The sequence below is a fragment of the Glycine soja genome, chromosome 13 (assembly GCF_004193775.1).
Source record: "Glycine soja cultivar W05 chromosome 13, ASM419377v2, whole genome shotgun sequence".
Lineage (NCBI taxonomy): Eukaryota > Viridiplantae > Streptophyta > Magnoliopsida > Fabales > Fabaceae > Glycine > Glycine soja.
In genome coordinates, this window is record NC_041014.1 from 21,707,891 (window position 1) to 21,729,643 (window position 21,753).

Genomic DNA, 21,753 nt, shown 5'->3' on the forward strand with positions numbered 1-21,753 from the left:
CATGTCTCAATATATGAATCTAGTGACACAAAACTTGTCTGTGGGCTAAAGTCCTACTCAATTAGATTCATCATGCAACTTTATGATAAAACTATTAAATCATGTTCTTTTCCTTAATTCATGTGGGTAAATTAAGAAATATAATTTAATATTTTATCATAATTAATCATACAAATATAACAAAATTCCTGTGGGTAGATTTCATCACATTACATATGATTAATCACAATTAATATTTCTAATGTGATTATAAATTTAGTATATAATTTTACTCAATTAAAGATGTTGTGGCTATTCTCTAATTTAATAAAATTATATTAATCACTTAACATTAAAAATAATCCTTGCATAAACATACTTAATAATGCAACTGTGCTCAATATTGAATCATAAAAAATTACATGTATACCAATTCAAAATAACATTGCACTTTGTGCATAAATGATTTATCCTTCAGAAGTTATAAATACACGTGAACTGCAATTAATAAACAATTAAATTGCAGTAGCTTAGCGGCAAAGGGAGTCCTTTCATACTTCCTTTTAATTAATTAAAACGAAAACAAACAACAAAAGGCAGCAACGAGATTCGAACCCAGAACAATGAGATAATACACATCACATCTACCACTAGACCAAGTCGTGCTTTGTTTAATATTGTTAATTTAAAATGTATATTAACAATTCCAACACAGTAAACAAAACCCACAAGACTTCGTCTTCAACCTCCAGCAGTGGTAAAAAAAAAAAATATTATTACCTCAATTTCGAAAAACCCACACATTATATGCATTTTAGACACCCAAAAATACGTTTTAAATCATAGAAAAATTAGAAAACTCACATCATTCCTAATTTTGATGTTATTTTGAATTAAGGAGGCTTAAAACATAACACCCATATACTCAGAAAATAAACTCCACATAGGAACGACCCAATAAGCAAGACAGAGGTACAAAAAGGCTCTGATACCAAATGTAAAAATATACATACACTGATCTAAACATGCAAATAAATTTAAATAGCATATTTAGATCAAACAGCGGAAATTAAAAGGAATTACAAGCGTACCTCCAGCCATTGCAAATCGAACGGGAAGTGGCTCACACACGAACCTGAAAGACAGTTTTGTTCTTCCAGACCCTTACTCACTCTGAATAGATGGTGTATTTTTTTCTGAATAGAGAAGTGGGTTTGGTGATACAAAACTGAGAGCACCCCATCCTATTTATAGAGTCTGTCCATCACAGAGCTCTCTCAACTTGTTATCAGAACGTGAGATAGGAAGTTATCAGACGTGAGATAAGAAGTTATCAGTAAGTGAGATGATGGGTACGTGATTTGTTAATGAAGGTGGTTGCAAATATATTTTGCAAAGATATGGGATGAATGTGGATGGAAAATGGACCAGATTCAAAATAACTAATTTTTTTTTAAAAATAATAAAATTAATTAATTAAAAGAACGTGGAGGTGAACGTGCACTTCGAACAGTGTCTTGATATGATTTATTTTAAATTTCATACCTATCATGACTTTAGTATAATATAATTTTTTAACCGATACATTAAACAACAGCTTGGAAAATTTGAGTTTGAACATGTTTAGTAGTCAGCAATCTTCTCTAACTTATTACACCAAATCCAACACTGAGCTTGTAGAATCTGCTTTGTGCTTTTATCGGGCACACTGAGCAAAGTGAGATCTTTAACGTTTTTATTTTATTTTATTATTTTTGGTTAAAATTCCTTTTCGTTTTATATACTATTATTCGTGGTTAAAGTAGTTTGTAACTAGATACTTAACTCAAACGTGAAGATTTTAGCTCTGCAATTTGCCCCAGAAGAGAACTCAAGAATCTTCTAATTCGACCAGCACATGCATATATATAGTTTTGAAGGATTTGAAGTTGAAGCAACAATCTCGACTACAACATCATTTTGCCTAGTTACGAGTAATGCAGCACCAGTTGGTATAACTTCTGATGCAACCGTTGGAGCCTTACTCATAACTATGCATAATCATATTGTACTATTAACATCCATGGCTGCTGCATCTGCCAGAACAACAACGGTAACAACATATTCATATTGGTTAAAAATCTACGATTGCATTGGAATTGTGCCTTATAGAAGCATGATTGGTTAAATACTTAGTGCATGTGTGGTAATAAGGTGAGTTGAACTCATCATTACTTTTTGAAACAGCAAATATCTTATGGTGATTTTACCACTAAACCAAACACACTAGTTCTAATATCTTGCTTCAATTTTAGTACATCAAGTTACACTACGTGTTAAAAATGCAGGAACTTGAACTAGACAAATTTATCACTCACTCTGTTCAGAGATTGGCAAAGCATTTGAATTAATGCTGAAAGGGGAGGGAATAAGGTGCCTCATTCTCATGGAAGAGTAAACCAATGATGTTCTGTGTCTCTGCAATGAGATCAATGTGTGTAATCTGATTTTTTTGGCATATAACTCAGTTATTGGATTCATGTTGTATGAGTGTGGAATTAACTTTTAGAAGTTTTATAATTTTAATATTTTACTTTTGAAAATTAATTTTCATAATGTAACTAATATATTTTAGAATTTAATTTCAACAACATTTACCTATTATTATTAAAAATAAATTTTGAAAAATTTAATATTTTTGGAAATTAATTTCTAAAATATGTAAATCTTAACATTTCTGAAAATTATTTTTAAAATGTATTTAATATGTTTTAAAAATTATTTTAAAACATTCATATATTACCAAAATGCAAGTAAATTTACCATATGTCACGATTTGGAGACTATGTAATTATGTTAAATATTTAAAATGAAATTTATCGTCCAAAGTTATTCTACATGCCTCAAACAGGTCCCTAGCCCGAACAGGTTTTCGTGTAAAGGATAGATGTGGTTTAAATAAATAAAAAATATTATTAAATTTCAAAACTTAATTTCTGGAGAATATTTCTGAAAAAAAGAAAAAAAATAAATAAAAAACATGGTAATGGCTGTAGAAGTAAAAACTGAAAAGGAGGGAAAGTCTGTGTCCGTGGGCGAGAAGAATGGAGAAGAAGAAGAAAGACACAGTTAAGAGAAAAAGGAAGCAGAAACCCTCGGCGCGTGAGCTTCACCGTCCTCGTTCCTCAGACGCCAATGCCACATTCGCTCTGTTACTCGCATCTCTCTCCAACACACCCCACTCTGTTATCTTCATCAACAAATGCCTATTCAAACTTCGCCGTTTCCTTCTTCTCTCTCAAACCTCGATGACGCCCCTTCTGGCGTTGCTCCCAACCCTACTCCGCTCCACGCGCCCAGAACTCGCGTGCCGCGCCTCAGACATCATCGGCGCCGCCTCGCTCGTTTCCTTCGACGCCAACGAGGAATTCGCTTTCGATTCTGAAACCGTCGAGGGACTAATCTCTCTGTTGCAGAGTCGCATTAGAAAGGTTCTTCTATCTGCCTGCAATGTCGTTTTGGACTTTTCCACCACCACCTTCGCCCAACGTCAAGTGCTCAAGTTTTCTGCATTGAACAAACTAATGTAAGTAAGCATTTACACTGCGTCGTTTTAGGTTTTGAAAATTTATTAAATTGAGTACATGATGGATGACTAAACAATTGAATTGGCATTCCTTAGGTTTGTGTTTCTTCATATTTTCAACGGTTTGGAATGTGCGCGTTTATGGTCTGAGTGTGATGAAAGTCTTCACTCTCTTAAGATTGGGATTAAGGAAGATGAACTGTCATTGGCTTTTCTCTCTGCAACTGTTGTTCTTATCAATGCTTGTGAAGTTGAGAGTATCCCACAAAGTCTTTCTGAAGCATTTCTAAGAATTTTGAAACAGATAAGGGTTAGAGTGAGTGATCAAGAGGTGATCAAAGGTGCTAGGAAATGTAATGAAGAAGGGCGTCTCTATAAAAGCAACATTGCTGTTAGTAATCTTGCAGAAAGCATCTTTAGGCTTTCCATTTAGGCTTCTCAACCTACTGGCTCTTTGTCATTTGAAGTTGTTCAAAGAGGTCTTTTTGGTGCAAGTGATACTACTTCTGAAGATTTCATATCAAATTACTGGGAGGTTTCTCCTTTTCTGTTATCGAGGGCCACGAGGGATCCAGATATGCATGATATATTTGGTGCATTTGTTCAGTCTTTGAACTGGAATGGGAGGGTTCCTTCCCTTCTCTCCTCAATTCTTCAACACCTAGTGGCTTGTTTCCCTATTGCTTCGGATGAACAAAACATACTCAATTTTCTGAATGAGGTGAAAGATAGACTGGGTTGTCCTATAATCTACCAGCAGGATATACGTGCTGTAAAAACAGAGCGCCAATCGAGAAAAGAGATGCATTACTTTCGGGACTTTCATTCAGGCTGCAGTAAGGAACCTCTGTATTTTACTTTTGATGACGTCTTAAAGTGTGGCCAAGCATATAAAGAGGGTTATACTGTTGCCCTGCGTGGTCTGGAGTTTTGCTATCAAAGCATTGCAGCTATTGCAGATACATTAGCACTTATGTTTGGCCAACCTTCAGTGGGTGCCAATTTGTACTTAACACCCCCTAATTCTCAGGGTTTGGTTTGTCACTTTGATGATCACTGTGTATTTGTATGCCAGATTTTCGGTTCAAAACAGTGGACTATATTTTCTCCACCCAGTCAGCTGTTACCTCACTTATATGATAATTTACTTGGTTCTGATATTAACTGTACAAAAGCTGGTAGAAGAGAGTTCTTTCTCAGGGAAGGTGATCTATTATATATTCCCAGAGGTTTTCCTCATGAAGCTTATACAAGCTCTGCTGTTAGTGATGGTTCTCCTGGGTTCTCATTCCACCTTACCCTTAGTATTGAGGTTGAACCTCCTTTCGAGTAAGTAAGGTTAACTTCAAATATTATTTTATTGGTTCAAGTACAATATGCTTTGGCTATAAAGGTTCCCTTTGTTCTTTTACAGTTACAATTTTATTATGGCCCTTTATTTTATTTTTCTTCTTTTTTTTTTTGGTTCTATAATTTGAGATTGTGGTTGTAAATTCTATTAATTCTTCTTTTCTGCATATAGTGAACAAACAAACAAACAACAACAAAGCCAATTTCTGCATATAGTGAAATTGGCAATATTTGACTAAATGATGATCAAATGTGAAGGGATAAGGTCTAATCTGAACCTGCCCCTTTCTCTCTTATTCTATTACAGGAATGCATTCATAGTAGGAAGAAACACAATTGAGTTAAAAAAGAAAAAGTGAAGAGATTTCATTTTACATGTTTTATAAATCAAAGACTTTCTGCAACTGTGCCATAATTGCATGATGTCATGTGCATTATTTATAACTAGAACATAACTTTAAAGCTTATATTTACAATAACAAGTGAGCTATAGCCTATAGGTATGCAAACAGTTATATTTATGTATTGGTTAAATCTCAGCCTCTCTCAGGATGTTGGGTGCAAGTATGCAAAATCAAGCTTTATAGAACTTTGATTGGGTATACTTCACCCTTCCATTTTATTGTGTGATAGACTTGCCTAGTCATTCAAATGCAAGGACTGTGTAAATTTAAAAGAAAAGGAAAATAACTCAACAATTTAAGCAGAGTCTAAAATTTCCATGATGTAAGAATTCCTTCATAATAAGGAATAATGGATAAAACCCAAGATAATGAATTGGCAAAAACATCTGCTGCTGAAGATATTTGTGGGCCCTTTTGTTAATAAATTAGGTGGCCTCCATCTAGGTATTCAAGCAATTGTGTACATTCCCCAGAGGAAGGGGGCCTATGCCCGGAATTGCTGGTTGGACTAAGTAGTAACCAATGTGTATCTTCCATTGGCTGTGAATGGCAAACAAACATGTGGTCAGTGGCTGACAGTAAGAATTAGGATGCTGTTGCTGAGGATTATGAATCTCATGGATTTCTTGAATTTGTTTTCAAAATACCTCGTAAAAAATAGAAAATCATAAAAAAGAATCACACCAAAAATAGGATGTGGAAAACATGGAGGTAATCCTTCCAAAGTTCTTGCTATATCTTGGAGTTTCCCCTACATGGTGTGATTTTGTCTTTTCTCTTTTTTAAAGGCCACTTCAATGTTTTTTTTTACTATTAGAGTGTTGTTGCTACATTTGAGCTTAGTTTGAATGTTCAATGTATTATGATGTTTCAAAATCCTATTTATTGCCATTTTAGAGTAATAGCAGGTTTGATGCTAGTGAGCAAATGGCTCATCTGTATACTGTCAAATAGAATGTGTCTGTTCTGTGTGCATATATGAATGCAGTTAGTTAATATTCTTAATTCATAGTGTGATCAAATTATATGATACTACATATGATTTCACAAATAATTGATGATATCACTGTCGATTTCTTTTTGCTCTTTCTCAATTGGAAATTAGAAGTTATGTTCTGAAAAAGAAAAGTATTATCTACATTATACTACACTGTTAACAGTCCTGGTCCACTATCGTTGGCAAACATGCTTGTTTTCAAAATTCTGAATCAATAAACCGTTATGCTAGTGGTTTCATCTTGATGCTCTCATTCCCATCCAGTCAAATCTGGTCCATCTTTTGACTATGTGGCACTAGTAGGCCCTTCAGTCCGTGAACAATGGCAATGAGCATGGGCCTACATTCATGGGGAGGGGCCAGCTGCTCCCCTATAAATCATAAATGAATTATTTTTTCTAGTTTTAATTAAATCTGCAATAATAGGTTATATATATATATATATATATATATACTATTTGTATTCCTAAATGAGTATTGCTGTTTTGCTCCTGACCGTAAGTTTGTTTGGTTGGTTATCAAATAGCCATGGGAGTACAGGACAACATATTGAATATTGATTGAACCACTACGACTGGCAGAGTTTGGTCTGTTGTAACATCACAAAATATTACTTGCCACAACATCATCTAGCACCTCTTGTTCCTTAGCAATTAATAATTCTCATGTTTTTCATTGATGTCTATGTTAATGGTTCGGAGAAGAATTATGAATACATTTTTTTTTTCATTTTCTTTATTATCATTTTCGTTCCTTCAAGTTGAATTTGTATATTGCTCTATATTGACCAATTAAAAATTATTTGGTAGATGTGGTTTTTAAAGCAGAAGTCTGAAGCAATGCATGTGGAATGACCCACACTAAAATCAATTATTAAAATTAGACAAGTCTGCAGGACATAGGAGCAGGCTTTTATACACATGTCTTTGGAAAGCTGGTTCATGGACCATTTTTTCTAGTATTTTAAGTAATAATGATGCCTATGTCAATTATTACCCTATTGATAAAGATGAGTATAAAATTATCAACCTTTCATCTTGTTGGTCTGTCCTCAATCCCACATGGAGATTGAAGCTAGGATTTACTATAGAGATATGTTATGTGATTTCTTTTCTTTTGGAAGATTGCTTAATCATTCGGTCCTCCTATTAATTCATGATTTATTTTTTTGATTTCAAATGTCCTTTTCCTTTGATTGTGTGATTGATAGATTGTAAGTTATATTTGGGCCCCGTATTGATATTTTTACTTCCAAATGAGTGAGGTGATTGAAAAGATTACAAGCACTATAGCGCTGTGGATGACAATCCTCTGCAGTTCTCTGCAGAGTGATCAAAACCCTTATCATAACATTCAATTGTATGATTAAAAAAAGTAACAAGAAACTCAGTTTGATAAATATGAAGCATTGAATGAGAACTGCACCAGCACTATGCAGTTATTTCAAAAAATTTGAAGTTCTTCGTCCATGGCATCATCCACTCCGTTAATGGTGCAACTGCATTACTAATAAATGCAAGACTGTACTTTTTACTTAGGAGTTCAAAATATTTTAGCCATGATTAAAAGCTTGTTATCTCTGATGGTTTAAGTATCTGAGTTTCACTCATTATGTGTGTGTGTCATTAAACACAGGTGGGGAGGAGTGTCTCATTTTGCCCTTCACTGCTGGAGTGAAAACCAGAAAAGACTGTGTTATGATGGCTCAAATATTGTCTCAAAAACTTCATCTTGTGTCTGAGTCTGTTACATGTTGCCATTGGGATCATTAGCAATTTTGATCCTAGCTTTAGGAAAGCATGCTTGACTGCTGTAGTTTCCTTGCCACCAGTTGTTTATAATGGTCTTTTTCAGGGCCAGAGAAACACTTTTTTCTACTTAATTGACAAAATTCGTACTGAATCTAGATTCATGGAAGTGCTGAGTAGCATAGAGGTTGCAATTCAGAAAAATGAAGATCCATTCCAGCAAATCCGATGGCTTTGGGTTCTTTGCATGGAAAAAGAAACCAGCAGCGAATACAACACCAATAAATCTTTCATGATTGAAGATCTACTTTCTTTATGTGCCCAACACAAGGATAAATTTGAAGCAGCTTTTTTGAATGTGAAGTCAAGGTTTTGTAGTGAGGTGGTATTTGAAGTTGTAACTAGTAACAGGATGCTGCTTCAGAAGTGTAGAAATACTAGAAAGCAATATATTAATAGAATGTTTTTACTTCATGATAAATTATAATACTACTGTTTATTTTATTTTTTTATTGCTTCAGCTTGGAATATATGAGATCATTTTCACCTAGCGGAACTGTTGACATCAATACACAATAAGGTCTTAGCAGCTATCTCCTCAGGTTTAGTATGTTTCTGTAAGCTATGGCTTACCAGTTAGTAGTATATGCAATGTATTGAGCAAACTACATAAGCAATGATAGTGCATCATGTAATCAGCTCAATTATATAAACAAAACCTTTTGTTTCTCCCACAACGCATTTCATTTATATATTGATAAAAACAAGAATACATATCTGGATAAATATCTTGCGATGCAAAACTTAAGTTGCAGCCTATGGTTTGGGATGTTTAGGAGTTGGATGAGTTGTTACTCCATGGTAATCTATATGAAAGACAAGATCATGGGGACTGTAACTGTTGCTGGTATAATCTGGTGTCATGGAATCTTCGTTTGCTGGGGTACTTTCCATTGCCTTGTCTGCTCCCTGCATTTTATGCTGCCATGAGCCAGGAATCAGAGGAAACAATGAGAAAACAAATGCATGGGGCATATTTACGAGTAGTAGTAGTAGTACAGGGGAAAAGGGAAAAGGCTTGTAGATGAAAATTTGGTTTATGCCTTCTAGGAGTGTGTGGCATCCTATTTTCTGTCCTCTAGATTCGATTGAGGGATTAACGTACCTGGGTTTTGTGATCGTGGACAGGGGCTGGCATGCTCAACTTCCGTGTTGGAGTAGCATCTAGAGAGTAGCCCGTGTGTTGGGAGAGGGAATATAAAGAGAATATGAGAAGACAGCATAGAAGGAAGATTGAAGAACTCATCATGTAATCAATCTGAAAAATGAAAATAAGGTTTGAGGGCAAGTTGTTGATTACTCAAAACATTATATAGAAGAGCATGGAAGTGTATGTCAGAAGGAAATGATGGGGGGGAGAGAGAAAGAGAAAGTGTATGCAATTATTGATCAAGGAGATGAGGAAACATGTTTAAACCAAGTGCTTATGTTGGACTAGCCTCAGTCTCTCTCTCCCTCTCTCTGATGCTTAGGGAAAGAGGCCTATTCTCTTTCTCTTTTTTTGTTTTTTTTTTTTTTGACTAATGCATATTCTCTTCCTTAGTGAAGAAAGAAAAGATGTTTAGATCACGTGTATGTCTCATGCCAAATGAAACCACACTGCAACATCATCAACTCATGTTTTGTCCTCAACAATAAAGACTGGTTGTGATATGTCATCCTTTGGCTGCTATCTTTCTATGATATCTTACCCTTCAATATCCTGCAGATTTTGTAGGCATCTCAAGACACTTGTTGGTTGCTGTAATTTAGTCAAGGTGTACCCTATAAACTCTAAATCTCCTATTGTTTCGTCTCTTTGTTGTACTTGGACCATCCTAGTTGAGCCACATCTTAGATTCTTAGTTGCCACATGACTATCTTTGTTTTTCGGAGTTGGCACTTGGGGGCTGTGGACCATCTCAACTAAGGAGAAATGCTATGACACTCTCTCAGATACTCTTTTTGACGTACCCACTAACTAAGTGGGATGTTGATCCTCTCCGGTAGCCCCCTCTCTAACCTCCCATCGTTTTTATCCCTCTCTAATTCATCTTTCTCCATTATTTACCCATTTTTTTCTTAATTTTTTCTATTTTTATACTTCTGTTTTACGTTTTATAGAGGCAGCGAAACAGGAAAGGATCCAATTTGCTCACAATATCATGTTTTCTTCATTTTCTCTTTTATCTCTCTTCTCTTCTCATTATATCATTTATCAAATCTGTCACTCTCTCTCTCTCTCTTTTCCTTTTCCTATCTCCTTCTCTCTGTTCTTTCCACCCATACACCCCAAATTTGGGTTGTATTAATATGACTACCCATGAATGTATTACCCATTACTCTATGTATTGATCAATGCTCTTCAGAAATAAGCGTCATACTTAATCACATCTCCCCTAGCGTGAACAGAACCTAAACTTTATTGGAAATCACTTCAAATCAGTGTTACGAAAAATATTGCAGGAAAGGCATGCATCCAAATTTGAGGAGCTAGATTGAATAGTAGTCGTGTTTTTTCATGAAATGTTATGTCTAGGTTTCATTTGAACACTGAAAGGGACAGGGGTTGGGAGCGACAACTCCATTGTTGTTTGTTAACAACATGAACGAAGGACATACGGGAACACTTCCCTTAATTTGATGTATAAAATTAAGTCCGAAAATCAAAACTGAATAAGTGCATGGACACGCAATGAGGAAAAAGAAACTACCTGTTTTGATCTAATTTATGACATTCTATGACCTTTGTTCTTTTTTTCCCAGAGGGATGTAACCCACAACCTAAGGAACGTAGATCTTTCCACGGCAACGTTATAACTGAAAGGTTGAAACATGGAGACATGAGTTGTACAGTTAGGGTCTACACCACATGGACCAAATGAAGAGTCGGTTACCTAACGTGGTGTGATAATCATCAACTAGTGAAACATCATCCGTTAGCTTTGGCTGTTAACAATAATTGTTGAGTATTATAAACTAACACTAACTGCCATTGAACTTTTCATCGCCTCTCTGTTAGCTAGACCTTCTCTTCTCGGTATGATGAAAACTTTACCGCTATTTGGTGGATGAAGAAAAATGGAAGGAGCCAATTCGAATCTCTCTCATACTAAATAAAACGGCATATTATTATAATGAAATGAGACTCAAATTGAATTATGTTTGGCTTTCAAGCAGAATCCAAGATATATATAGTTCAAACATCGTATTATTTGGCAAAAATGTTGTTATAAATACAATTATAACGTCTTCAATCATTCTTGCTCGTTGGACTGTTAGCAAGGAGTTAAGGGGTTTAAATCATCGAAGAAGCTGGCTATTACTTTGTGCCCCAATCTAGTGATCACTTACTGGACCGTGGCATTGGTCCAAAACCAAAAGTAAAAAGTTTTTATAAAAAAATATAATCAACACATTTCCCCTGTAACTTTAAAACATCAACTGTGATTGTAAATATATATTTTTTTTATTTATTCTTTAATTACTATTATTTATAACATGTAACTATTTTCCTAATTCCTCATTACATTTTCCAACAAATTTAAATAATTTATTACTCTACAAGCACGATCATCTCACTCAATGGTTACAAGAAATGATAACACTTTCACACATACATTTTTTTTTTCAACAAAGTGATTTTGATTCACAATCTCTCTTCTCACACACTCTCTTCATGTGTCATGTCTCCACTAAATTTTTTTTTATTTATAGGGAAGATTGTCACCAACTATAATAAATAAGTTATCTTGAAAGTTGAAACAAAAATAACTTTCAATGCATTCATTCAATTAAGATTCATATAGTAAAATATAATATTTTACTTTGTATTTAAGTCACCTAAACTTTAATGATAAATATAATTTCCAATATACATGCACCTCATCTTTTGACTTAAACTCTACAATATCCTTCATCGCATATTCTTTACTATATTTGACACTAACCAATCATATACAAAACATTTAGTGAGAAGTTTTCCTCATATTTCGCATGCACCTAGTTTTACTTTCTATATCAGAGACATCGAATGAAAATTTTTATACATTCTCCGATTTTAAATATAAGCAATATTTTTTTTATCAAAATAAATCTTATTTATTTATGTCTTATTCAATAAAATTATTTTCAACATATTTTTTATCTAATAAGACAATTTTTTTTATATTTGATATTATATTCTAATAAAGAATAGTGTAGGAAAAAGACTTTTTTAATTAAAAATGACACAATTTAATAAAATTAACTAATTTTCTTAAGTATAAAATATGTCTTTTCTTTACTTTTAAACGAAACTGGAGGGAATATTTATTACTCGTCTTTAATTAGCACTCTTTCATTCTTAAATTTTGGTTTTAGAGTTTTTTTTAGTTCCTAAACAGATATTTTTAGTGTTTGGTTCTTATATTTTTTCTTTATTAAAAAAGTTTTAGTGTTCTCTATGTTAACTTATGATTTAATTGTCATGCCGGCAATTCAATGACTTAATAGGTCATCAATAATCTAAGGAAGCAGTCATGTATAATTTTTTTAATGTAAATTATGTTTTTAACTTTTGATTTATTCAAAATAGTTGGTGATATCAAATTAGTTGATATCCTCTTTACATTGTAGTCCTTGGTCCCAGTTGTTCCACTAATCCAATACCATTTCCGATGCAAAAGGAATATTTTGTTATTTCAGAATTATAATGCCTAATATTCTTTCATCCATTAATAAATGACATTTTTTTAGTAATGTTTTATTCTTGAAAAATTACGGGTGACACAAAGGTAAGGGTCATTTTGGTTGAGCGACATGAAGAATAAATATTTAAATTAAAGTAGTGTTGTAGAGGAATGGAATCTAATAAATTTCTTAAAAAAATTCCTCTCATTTGTGTGGTACAGTAATTTTAACAAACAGACCATAAGAAACAATGTTCACAATAAGAAATAGTCAGGTAGTTTAGGCCACCACCATATTTATTTATAATTCTAATCAATCTTTATGTAACAGTAGTATGTCTTTACATATTTTAATTAATAACACTCGATTACCTCTTAGTAGAAAGGAAAGGAAATCATAGCAGTGTCAAATAACATGCATAAGAATTTCTCATTCGCGACATAAGCTAATCCCAAGTTATGAAATTTGAAATGCATGGGATGGAATTTAATTGAGTCCTAGCTCGGCACTATTTTGGCTAGCTACCACCTTATCTGAGGCAGTTAGGCAGCAGTACCGCGCCAGCTGCAATCAATTTTGCTGTGCTAAAAGTTGCTGCTGCATGCTATTGCTATATAACTCTACGCTACGTTCTAATAGCTAGCTCCAACATCTGCATTATTGCCAATGTATTATGAATGATTAGCAGAAAATGGATGCTCCATCCATCTTTCGTGTATATTAAATTAATAATACACACTCTATAATTTTCTTTCAATTTGGGTATGTACAATTATTAGAAAATAATTAAACAATTTGCATGGAGTACCAACCCCATCGATGAAAAAATATAGTATCACGGTCTCAGAATATAAATTTACTATAGAAATTGAATAGAGCAGATTAATATTTTCATATATATAGACTCAAATTTGTTTGATTGAAAGACAACCTATGTCTAATTTGTCTATACACACCATCAGTATTAACTCTTTCGCGATCTGTCACGATCAGAAGTGAGGATGGCATTATTGAAAAACTAGAATGACATTGGTTCCGTATCAAAATTACCTGCATGACTAGTTTTCCTTTCGATTTTATTAATTATTATTCATAGAGTAATGATTAAGAAATTAATTAATGCTTTTTCATTGAAAATTATGTTGAAATGTTACATTTTTATAATATATATATATATATATATATATATATATATTAATATTTTAGGTAAGATTATTTGACGCAAATGGTTTTTTAGACTATAAGATAATGGACAGGAAATTAAATCATTTTTCTTTTTCAATATTTTTATATATTCTAGTTTTTATAATGCTTTGGACACAAGACGTATTTGAAATATTGATTAGCTAGTGATCCTATATATTGTGCTTTTGTGCAGGAATGAATGGTGTTGCAAGTTACAAGCTAGCAAGCAGCATGAATATGATTAACGCAGCCGTTTGAATAGGCACAGAGAAAACAAACAAATAAATATAAATGCATGCCTTTCAATGTTAACATGCAGCAGCTAGCACTTTGCCTTTGCCTTGGGGCAACACTACTATTGCTATATTCATCACATGTCTTCAATATCCGGTAATTGACTATGTACAATTTATGCTAAATTTTGATCAGTCTGGTCCAACACCTTATAATAATTAGAAAATCAGCAGCGCATAATTAACTAGCTCTCACAATTCAAGCTAATTATTGCTTAGGAGAGGTATATTAATTGATTGAATTATTTGTCATCTATTCGAGTAAATGAATTTATTAAGTTTTTTTTTAATTTATCAAACTTTTTTCGTTATAAGTTTTTTTTTTTAATTTATCAAACTCCCATTTATTATTATAATTAAAATACTAAATATTATTATGAGTTTAATTATAATAATAAATATTTATATTGTACAATACTCAAATTAAAATACTAACTTATAACGATTTGTGTAACTATTAAAATCCATTCTATTAAAATCCGTTCTCTTAATCTTTTTTTTACCAAATTAATTTTATGTACATTTACTTAAGTGAATTTTTTTATTAGTAGAAATTGAAGATATATAGTGTCAAGTTATTTACAATAACTTTCATATCCAATTCGAGTTAAATTCTTTTATACTTAAGTGTATTTTTGTAAAGAAAAACAATTAAGTACTCAATTCCGATGAACTATTGTGAAAATAATCAAAACAAACTTTCTCAACAAAAATCGTCTTATAAAAAAGATAAAGGATAGTATTATTTTTTATGCAATGTTTCGGTGAAAAATTATATTATCACTTAGTAACTCTATTTATAAGAATCATATTTTATATAAGTGGTCACACCCTTCTTTAAGAAAAACTATATCACCACCATTGAAAAAAAAAAACCTTAATTTTATTAGCATCATCCCGTTGACGTTTAAGGGAAAAAAAAGTGATTTTTATTGAAAAAAGTAACTTTTATATTTCTGATGCAATAAATATATTTTTTTGATAAAAACTATTTACATTGATTGTTTTAACATCAACCTGAAGCGCTAATGTTTATAAATATTTGTAAAAAAAATCTTTTTTTTGTCTTAAGTAGCTTTATGAATATAAATGGATTAAATTTAAGTTCAAGATTTAAATGAATTTAGTATAAATAATTATCTTCAACCGTTTCTGTCAATCCATATATTGGTAAATATAAGAATATTTACTGTTTTAAACACGAAAAAAATTCGATTTTAGGCCATATACCTAAAACCATGATCAATACTGTAGTAAAGATCCTTTCTGAAACATGCATTAATTTTGTTTTAGAAACGTGTAGTAATTTCTTTAGCTTGAGTTTATGTCAACTTTTCAGTTGCCACACCATTAACTCCAAATAAATACCAGTCATTTTACTGAAATGCCCCTCCTAAACTCATGTATAGCCCCAATAAATCACGCATGGAACGTGTGCATGCTCTAATCTGGGAATGTTGTGAGTGGCCATATTGCTGATTAACAGTTACACATTTTGTTCTTCGTTTATATTTTTTGGTTTATTTTTTCTGGTTTCATGTTTTGTTCTTTTGGGCCGATTATTATAATAGTTTTTAATGCATGATATCAATTTGAATATTGGAACCCACCTTCCAAGGCAACGCAAATCATAGGAAAGTGCTGGGAAAGATACCATCAGCTGACTCAAACAGGCTTCGAGTTTACATAAATAAAATAAAATTGTCAAACAATATTATTAAGAAAAGTTTTGGTTTCCTAAGAGGGGTCACAATCCTAACGCATGCTTTTACTCCTTTTTCATTTTTTTTATCGAGTGTTCTTAATATATTATTTAACAAATAAAAATATATTTATTGTATAAATTATAGAAAAATGTAAAATAAAACTATTAACAACACAATTTTTAATCTTCCAATAAAAATCATTTTATTTTAACTTCCTTAACCCAGTATCTTAAGAGGTGAGACACTAGTTACCATTTTTTAAATTATTACATTTAATATATTAGTCGTCGCTACATTACTACCATAATTAATTATTCTACACATAATATTTTTTTCTAATGAAAGCAAGTAGCCCAATAATAACTGATTGAATTTCCATGACCAAGACCAAACCCAACAATAAAATCTGTATTAAATCCACCTCTTCCATAAAACCCAACTTTCCCATTTGACTATACTTCGATCATACAACAGTTCAATCCCTTCTCTCTCTCTCTCTCTCTCTCTCTCTCTCTCTCTCAAATGGAAGACAATAATGAAGAATGCATCACTGGGTTATGTTTGGGAATTGGAATGGGAGGGCATGTTCCAAAGAAGAATAAGCAGAAAGAGAACAAGGCTGTGGCTTGCCTAGACCTAGCGTTTGAGCTTTGTCCAAAAGGAGAAGAAGCCATTAACGTGAATCTTCATCATCATCATCATGAGAAGGTAGAAAGAATCAGCTTGGAGAGAATCCACGAGTACCCCAATGAAAAGAGCACTGATTCTGATAACAGCAACAACAACAACAGATGCAGAAAGAAACTGCGGCTTTCCAAGGAGCAATCATCCATGCTTGAGAACAGCTTCAAACAGCATAGCACTCTTAATCCGGTATTCATTCATATACGTACAAGAAACCCTTTTTCTCATTTTAATCTGTGTATTTTTCTAAAACCTTATGTATTTGTGTGTATGTGTAGATATATATTTCATAGGGCTAATACTAATGCTATAACTATTTTTGGTATATTAATTTTATGGAAACTAATTTAAATTGCACGCTGCAAATCGTTAATATATATATATGTGTGTGTGTGTGTGTGTAACGCTATTAATTATTTTTTTGCCTACATGATCATTTGTAACATATATATTTATCAGTTATGTCGTTTTGTTTTACACCACGAGGTAAGAGGATTTTATATATGCGTTGGTTTTGGTTCCACATGCAGGTCCAGAAACAAGCACTAGCTGATCAATTGAATTTAAAGACTAGACAAGTTGAAGTTTGGTTTCAGAACAGAAGAGCAAGGTACGTTAATATCGCACATAGTTTCCGTTTCATTGATCTTATTGCTAGCTACACCTTTGTTTATTCTTCATCAAGTTGCTTAATTTGCATTAATTATCTGGGGAGAGGGGGTGGGGGGAGAAAAAAAAGAAAGAAAAAAGAAACAGAGTTTTCTACGGTTTTATTTGTTTATTTAATAAACTATTTATTGTGTTGACTATATGGATCGACCTAAGGTATGCATTTAATTTAACGAATGAATATATAATTAACTTTTCAGGACCAAACTGAAGCAGACAGAAGTGGACCACGAGTTGTTGAAAAAACACTGTCAAAATCTAAGTGATGAGAACAAAAGATTGAAGAAGGAATTGCAGGAACTACGTGCACTTAAGGTTGGACCGTCGCCACTATGCATTCAACTATCCAAAACGGCGACTCTGACAACTATGTGTTCTTCCTGCGATCGAGAATTAAAACTAGTAAATTAAGCTCGATACAATGAAGGAAAGAACAACATAGAGTTAGAGGGTAGAAATTGATACAATATGATTAGATGAAAGATATTATTGGAATATCAAGCACCGGTTACAATACGTAACTCAAAAACTTTCTGATTATAATTAGAAGGAAAAACAGTACATATTATTGTATTCCTCCGGTCCCCACATCACAAACATATAGAAAACTGGGGCGGCTTAGATACGTATCGTTAGTAATTAGATGTCTCTTATTTCTTCAATTTATACTAATTAATCAAAATTAGCTTGCCATTGTTTATAGCTAGGTTTTTGTGATTTTTCCCTTCAAATTAATAAGTTATGTGTACATGTGTCATGTGTCTGTTAGTACGGATAAGGAATAAGTTTTTGAATGGTTGAAACTCAAAAGAGAAATTAAAACAATCCTCTAAGTCCGTCCACTAATTAGAGATTAGGATTAAATGTTGGAACATTAAATCTGAACTAGATAGGATTTTGTTTTATATTTGTGATCCATGACGTGAGAGATGGGTATTTGTATGCCTCAAATCGGTATATAGCCAACTTAACGTTCATCGTAGTATTACGAGGAATATAAGTTCATTTCATTCTATTAAGAAACATTTAATTAATTATTGGTGGGTGGTCCAAAGGAAGTCATACCGAAATTTCACTACAATTTTCTTGTTGACAGGTTTGGAATTCTATATCGATAACTTATGATATACTTCTCTTCATGGTCTCTAACGTGTTAACCAATTTATTTTCAATCAAGAAATCCATTACACGTTTAGAAACCTGGTTCAAATAGAAAAGGATTAATTATCAAGGATCCTAATTATATTAATCTATATCTTTGAAATACTATATGAAGCTATGTGTAGTCCGTGGGTCACATGGATTGAGAAGGCATATATGCATGTCACATTTAATCATAAGGACCCCACTAATACCAATTAATTCTCTGTGTGTGCGTCTATGTGTATCTCTTTATGTGCTTTAAGGTGGTCATTGAACCGACCCACAGGTAGGTTGCAAGTCACAATATATGGCTACCGCCCATTGAGAGAAAATGCATGGGATTTGCTAACTCATAATCCCAACTATATAAGTGCTGCCAATACTTCAAATCATTACTAACAGAGACTGCGGTGCCCTTATGATGGCATTATACACAATACAAGATGCAAATTAATTGGTTATAGAGAAACTTTATAGCGTGTTTTAAGGGGGCTACCCAACTTGGACCATATAGAAATTAAATGTGTCTTCCCCAAACACACTATTTTCGGCTTGGCAACCAATCCAGGTTGAATGAATATTCATAAACATTATATGTAATGATGAGTAGGGTATTTGTCCATCAAATAAGTGTAACTTTGAGTACAACAAGGAGTTTCTCATAAAAATTTGTAGATCGATATGGGCATACGTACGTATCATACTACCCAACATTAAATTAAAAATATAAAAGAAATAACGAGTTCATTTTTTATAAATGCATTAATTATTACTTTTTTATAATCTTAATTTATTATGAAATCCATTAATAATAAAATATTCGTTTCTTTTCTATTCAAGTGAATGCATTGACTTCTTAAAAATATAGAGAAAATATTTTAATCACTAATAATATAAAAAAAATATTATCATTTAAATCACGAATTATTAGTATGATAAATTTATTAATTTTTATAATAGTTATATTAAAAAGTTATATATACCGACCACACTAATATGTCATTGGTTCACGTGCTATTAAAACTCGTAGAAAAAATTAAAATCAATATATATGTGTCACACTTATGTTATGTTTAAATTTTTTGGGTACACGAATTTTAAGAAGAATTTAATGATTTCCAAAGTTAATTTTAAAGAAAGGAATTGGATACTTTTATAAATCTCATTTTATCTCAAAAGTTTATTTACAGCAATAAAATAAACATGAATTTATTGGAGGAGGAAGATAATTATCTATTTAAATCATTTTATGAGTATTTTTGGAATAAAATTTAAATTAAAAAATTATTTGTAATGCTTTATAATTAGGAATTGAATTATCTTTGAAATTATCATTTAATATTTTTTCCATTTAAATTACATGCATGTTTTACTTTTAATCAATGTTCTTTTTAATGTTTTCTATTATCAATATTAATATTACAAAGTTAAATTTCATTTAAAGAATCGATAAAAATCTTTTTAAAAAATCACGTTGGAAACGTTTTAAAAATCACAGTAAATACATTAATAATACTTTTTAATACTTGTTTTAATTTTAATTTATTAATCATTGCTCTTAAGATATAAATTTGCATTTGCTTTATTTTAAAAACTACTTTTTTAAAAAACGAATTGGGAATATGTTTTTATACGAAAAGGTTTCATAATTACCTAGCTAGTTGACAAAGCATAATTAGTTTCAACTGCCAACCGTAAAATATTATGTCACACCTATGACCCTAAAAAAGTCATAAGCCACCCTCAATTAATTATTTAGTTTGTGTCATAATGGACACCATTACGAATTCAGTTTAAAAATATAAATATCTTTAGGTTACTACTTTATTATATATATATATATATATATATATATATATATATATATATATTCAACAGTTTTGCCAACCCATCTCTCCATGATTTCTATTAATGTAATTTTTTCTGATTTTTAATAATTATTAATTAAATTCTTAAATAGTATTCTAAAACACTCGTTACAGAGAATTAATAATTATACTTTTGGTCCTTTATTATATCATCAAATTTTGATTTTGGTCCTTCAATTCTGCTGTTATTTTTTTCATGTGATTTTAGTTTCTCTTTCATTCTAATTGTGCATTTTTTTTGTTTATTTGTTAACTTGATATTGAATATTTAATAGAAACAATAAAGCTAACTTTATTGCACCACCATTTTAACACAACCATGCATGTTGTCGTGGCTCTCTCCTGCTCTAGTACATAAGTATTTTCATTAAATATTAGAAGATAATGGATAGATCAAATTATACAATTAAAATAGTTGAAAAACCAAAATCGTGCGAAAAGATCAAAATCAAAATTTGACGATAATAAATGGACAAAAATGTAATTAAGTCAAATTATTTTACTATTGCATCCACTTCTTTTTATTTGTCCACTTTAAAAAGAAACTTACATGTGATGGCTATTTTTATTTCTTCCCATTATGATAAAAATGTAAAGCATTTGAAAATTAGGTAGAAATAAGGCAAAATTGAAATGTTAGCTTGGGATTAACATTATCTTATAATTAAATATTATACTAAATGAATATACAAATAGAAAAAAATATATTCTAAACAATGATTAAGGAAACAAAAGTAAAAAAATTGTTAAACATTATAATATTTAATGTTATTGGAATATAGGAAAAATGAATTTTCAACACGTGAAGATCAATCAAAGTAAAATTAGACTCGAATCTCTTAACTTAAGATTTTAAGTTTGAGTCTTAGAAAAAAAAAATAATAGGCACTTAACGATTTAGGAAAAAAAAGTACTCACTTTATAAACAAGTTCTAATTGAGTAACATGTGCATCAATCTAGGGTAAAGATAATTTGACCAGAACGTTGAACAAGAATTCTTGTACAATACGATAATACTGGTCTAATATATGAAATTAGGAGGGTCGTGGCGTATCTTGTTTTTCTTTTCTTTGGGTTGTAGTCGTCTCGTGGCATATGGATTCTTCCAGCATAACTATAATTACGCGGGTCCCCGTTTCCCATTGTGCAAGATTTGAGATTGTTATTTGTCTTGCGACTTAAGCAAACTCTCAATTTAATTAACACTTATTTTCGTTACACATAAATTTTGACTTTTGTTCATGTTTATCAATTTATTTATAAAATTCTATATGACCCAACAGTTTTCATCTTCAAATTCTATATAACTAAAAATCATAGTACACTTTTCCCTTATTTTACTTTTTTGACATAAACTTTTCTTATACGCGATAGAGGCAAGGCAGGCCCACACAAATTAAGAGATCAGGTGACTATAGTCTTGTGAGAGAGAAAGAATGAAACAAATCATA

General features: G+C 31.8%; 1 protein-coding gene, 1 long non-coding RNA gene and 1 pseudogene across 4 annotated transcripts; 2 read left to right on the forward strand and 1 right to left on the reverse strand.

Annotated features, from left to right (window-relative positions):
• Positions 1–2,976: 2,976 nt before the first annotated feature.
• On the forward strand, positions 2,977–8,562 carry LOC114381030 (annotated as a pseudogene).
• Positions 8,563–8,768: 206 nt separating this feature from the next.
• Positions 8,769–11,080, reverse strand: LOC114381031. Of its 3 annotated transcripts, XR_003659921.1 has the most exons (4): positions 10,980–11,080; positions 10,797–10,902; positions 9,209–9,361; positions 8,769–9,024 (listed from the first exon to the last, which is right to left on the reverse strand). It is a non-coding gene; the product is annotated as an uncharacterized LOC114381031 (long non-coding RNA). The 3 variants fall into 3 exon arrangements; XR_003659922.1 differs by lacking the exons at positions 10,797–10,902; positions 10,980–11,080 and adding an exon at positions 9,795–9,813; XR_003659920.1 differs by lacking the exons at positions 10,797–10,902; positions 10,980–11,080 and having other exon boundaries at positions 9,209–9,618.
• Positions 11,081–16,379: 5,299 nt separating this feature from the next.
• On the forward strand, positions 16,380–18,021 carry LOC114381918 (homeobox-leucine zipper protein HAT3-like). The gene is made up of 3 exons (XM_028341146.1): positions 16,380–16,810; positions 17,152–17,231; positions 17,491–18,021. The coding sequence occupies exons 1-3, from the start codon at positions 16,460–16,462 to the stop codon at positions 17,699–17,701; spliced, it is 642 nt and encodes a 213-aa protein (XP_028196947.1). The 5' UTR covers positions 16,380–16,459; the 3' UTR covers positions 17,702–18,021.
• Positions 18,022–21,753: the final 3,732 nt, after the last annotated feature.

Excerpts from the sequence above, each read along its gene's own strand:
- LOC114381918 (XM_028341146.1), top strand. The coding sequence starts at position 16,460 with ATGGAAGACAATAATGAAGAATGCATCACTGGGTTATGTTTGGGAATT. Across the intron at positions 16,811-17,151 it reads AGCATAGCACTCTTAATCCG|GTCCAGAAACAAGCACTAGC; the intron begins GTATTCATTCAT and ends TTCCACATGCAG. Across the intron at positions 17,232-17,490 it reads TTTCAGAACAGAAGAGCAAG|GACCAAACTGAAGCAGACAG; the intron begins GTACGTTAATAT and ends TTAACTTTTCAG.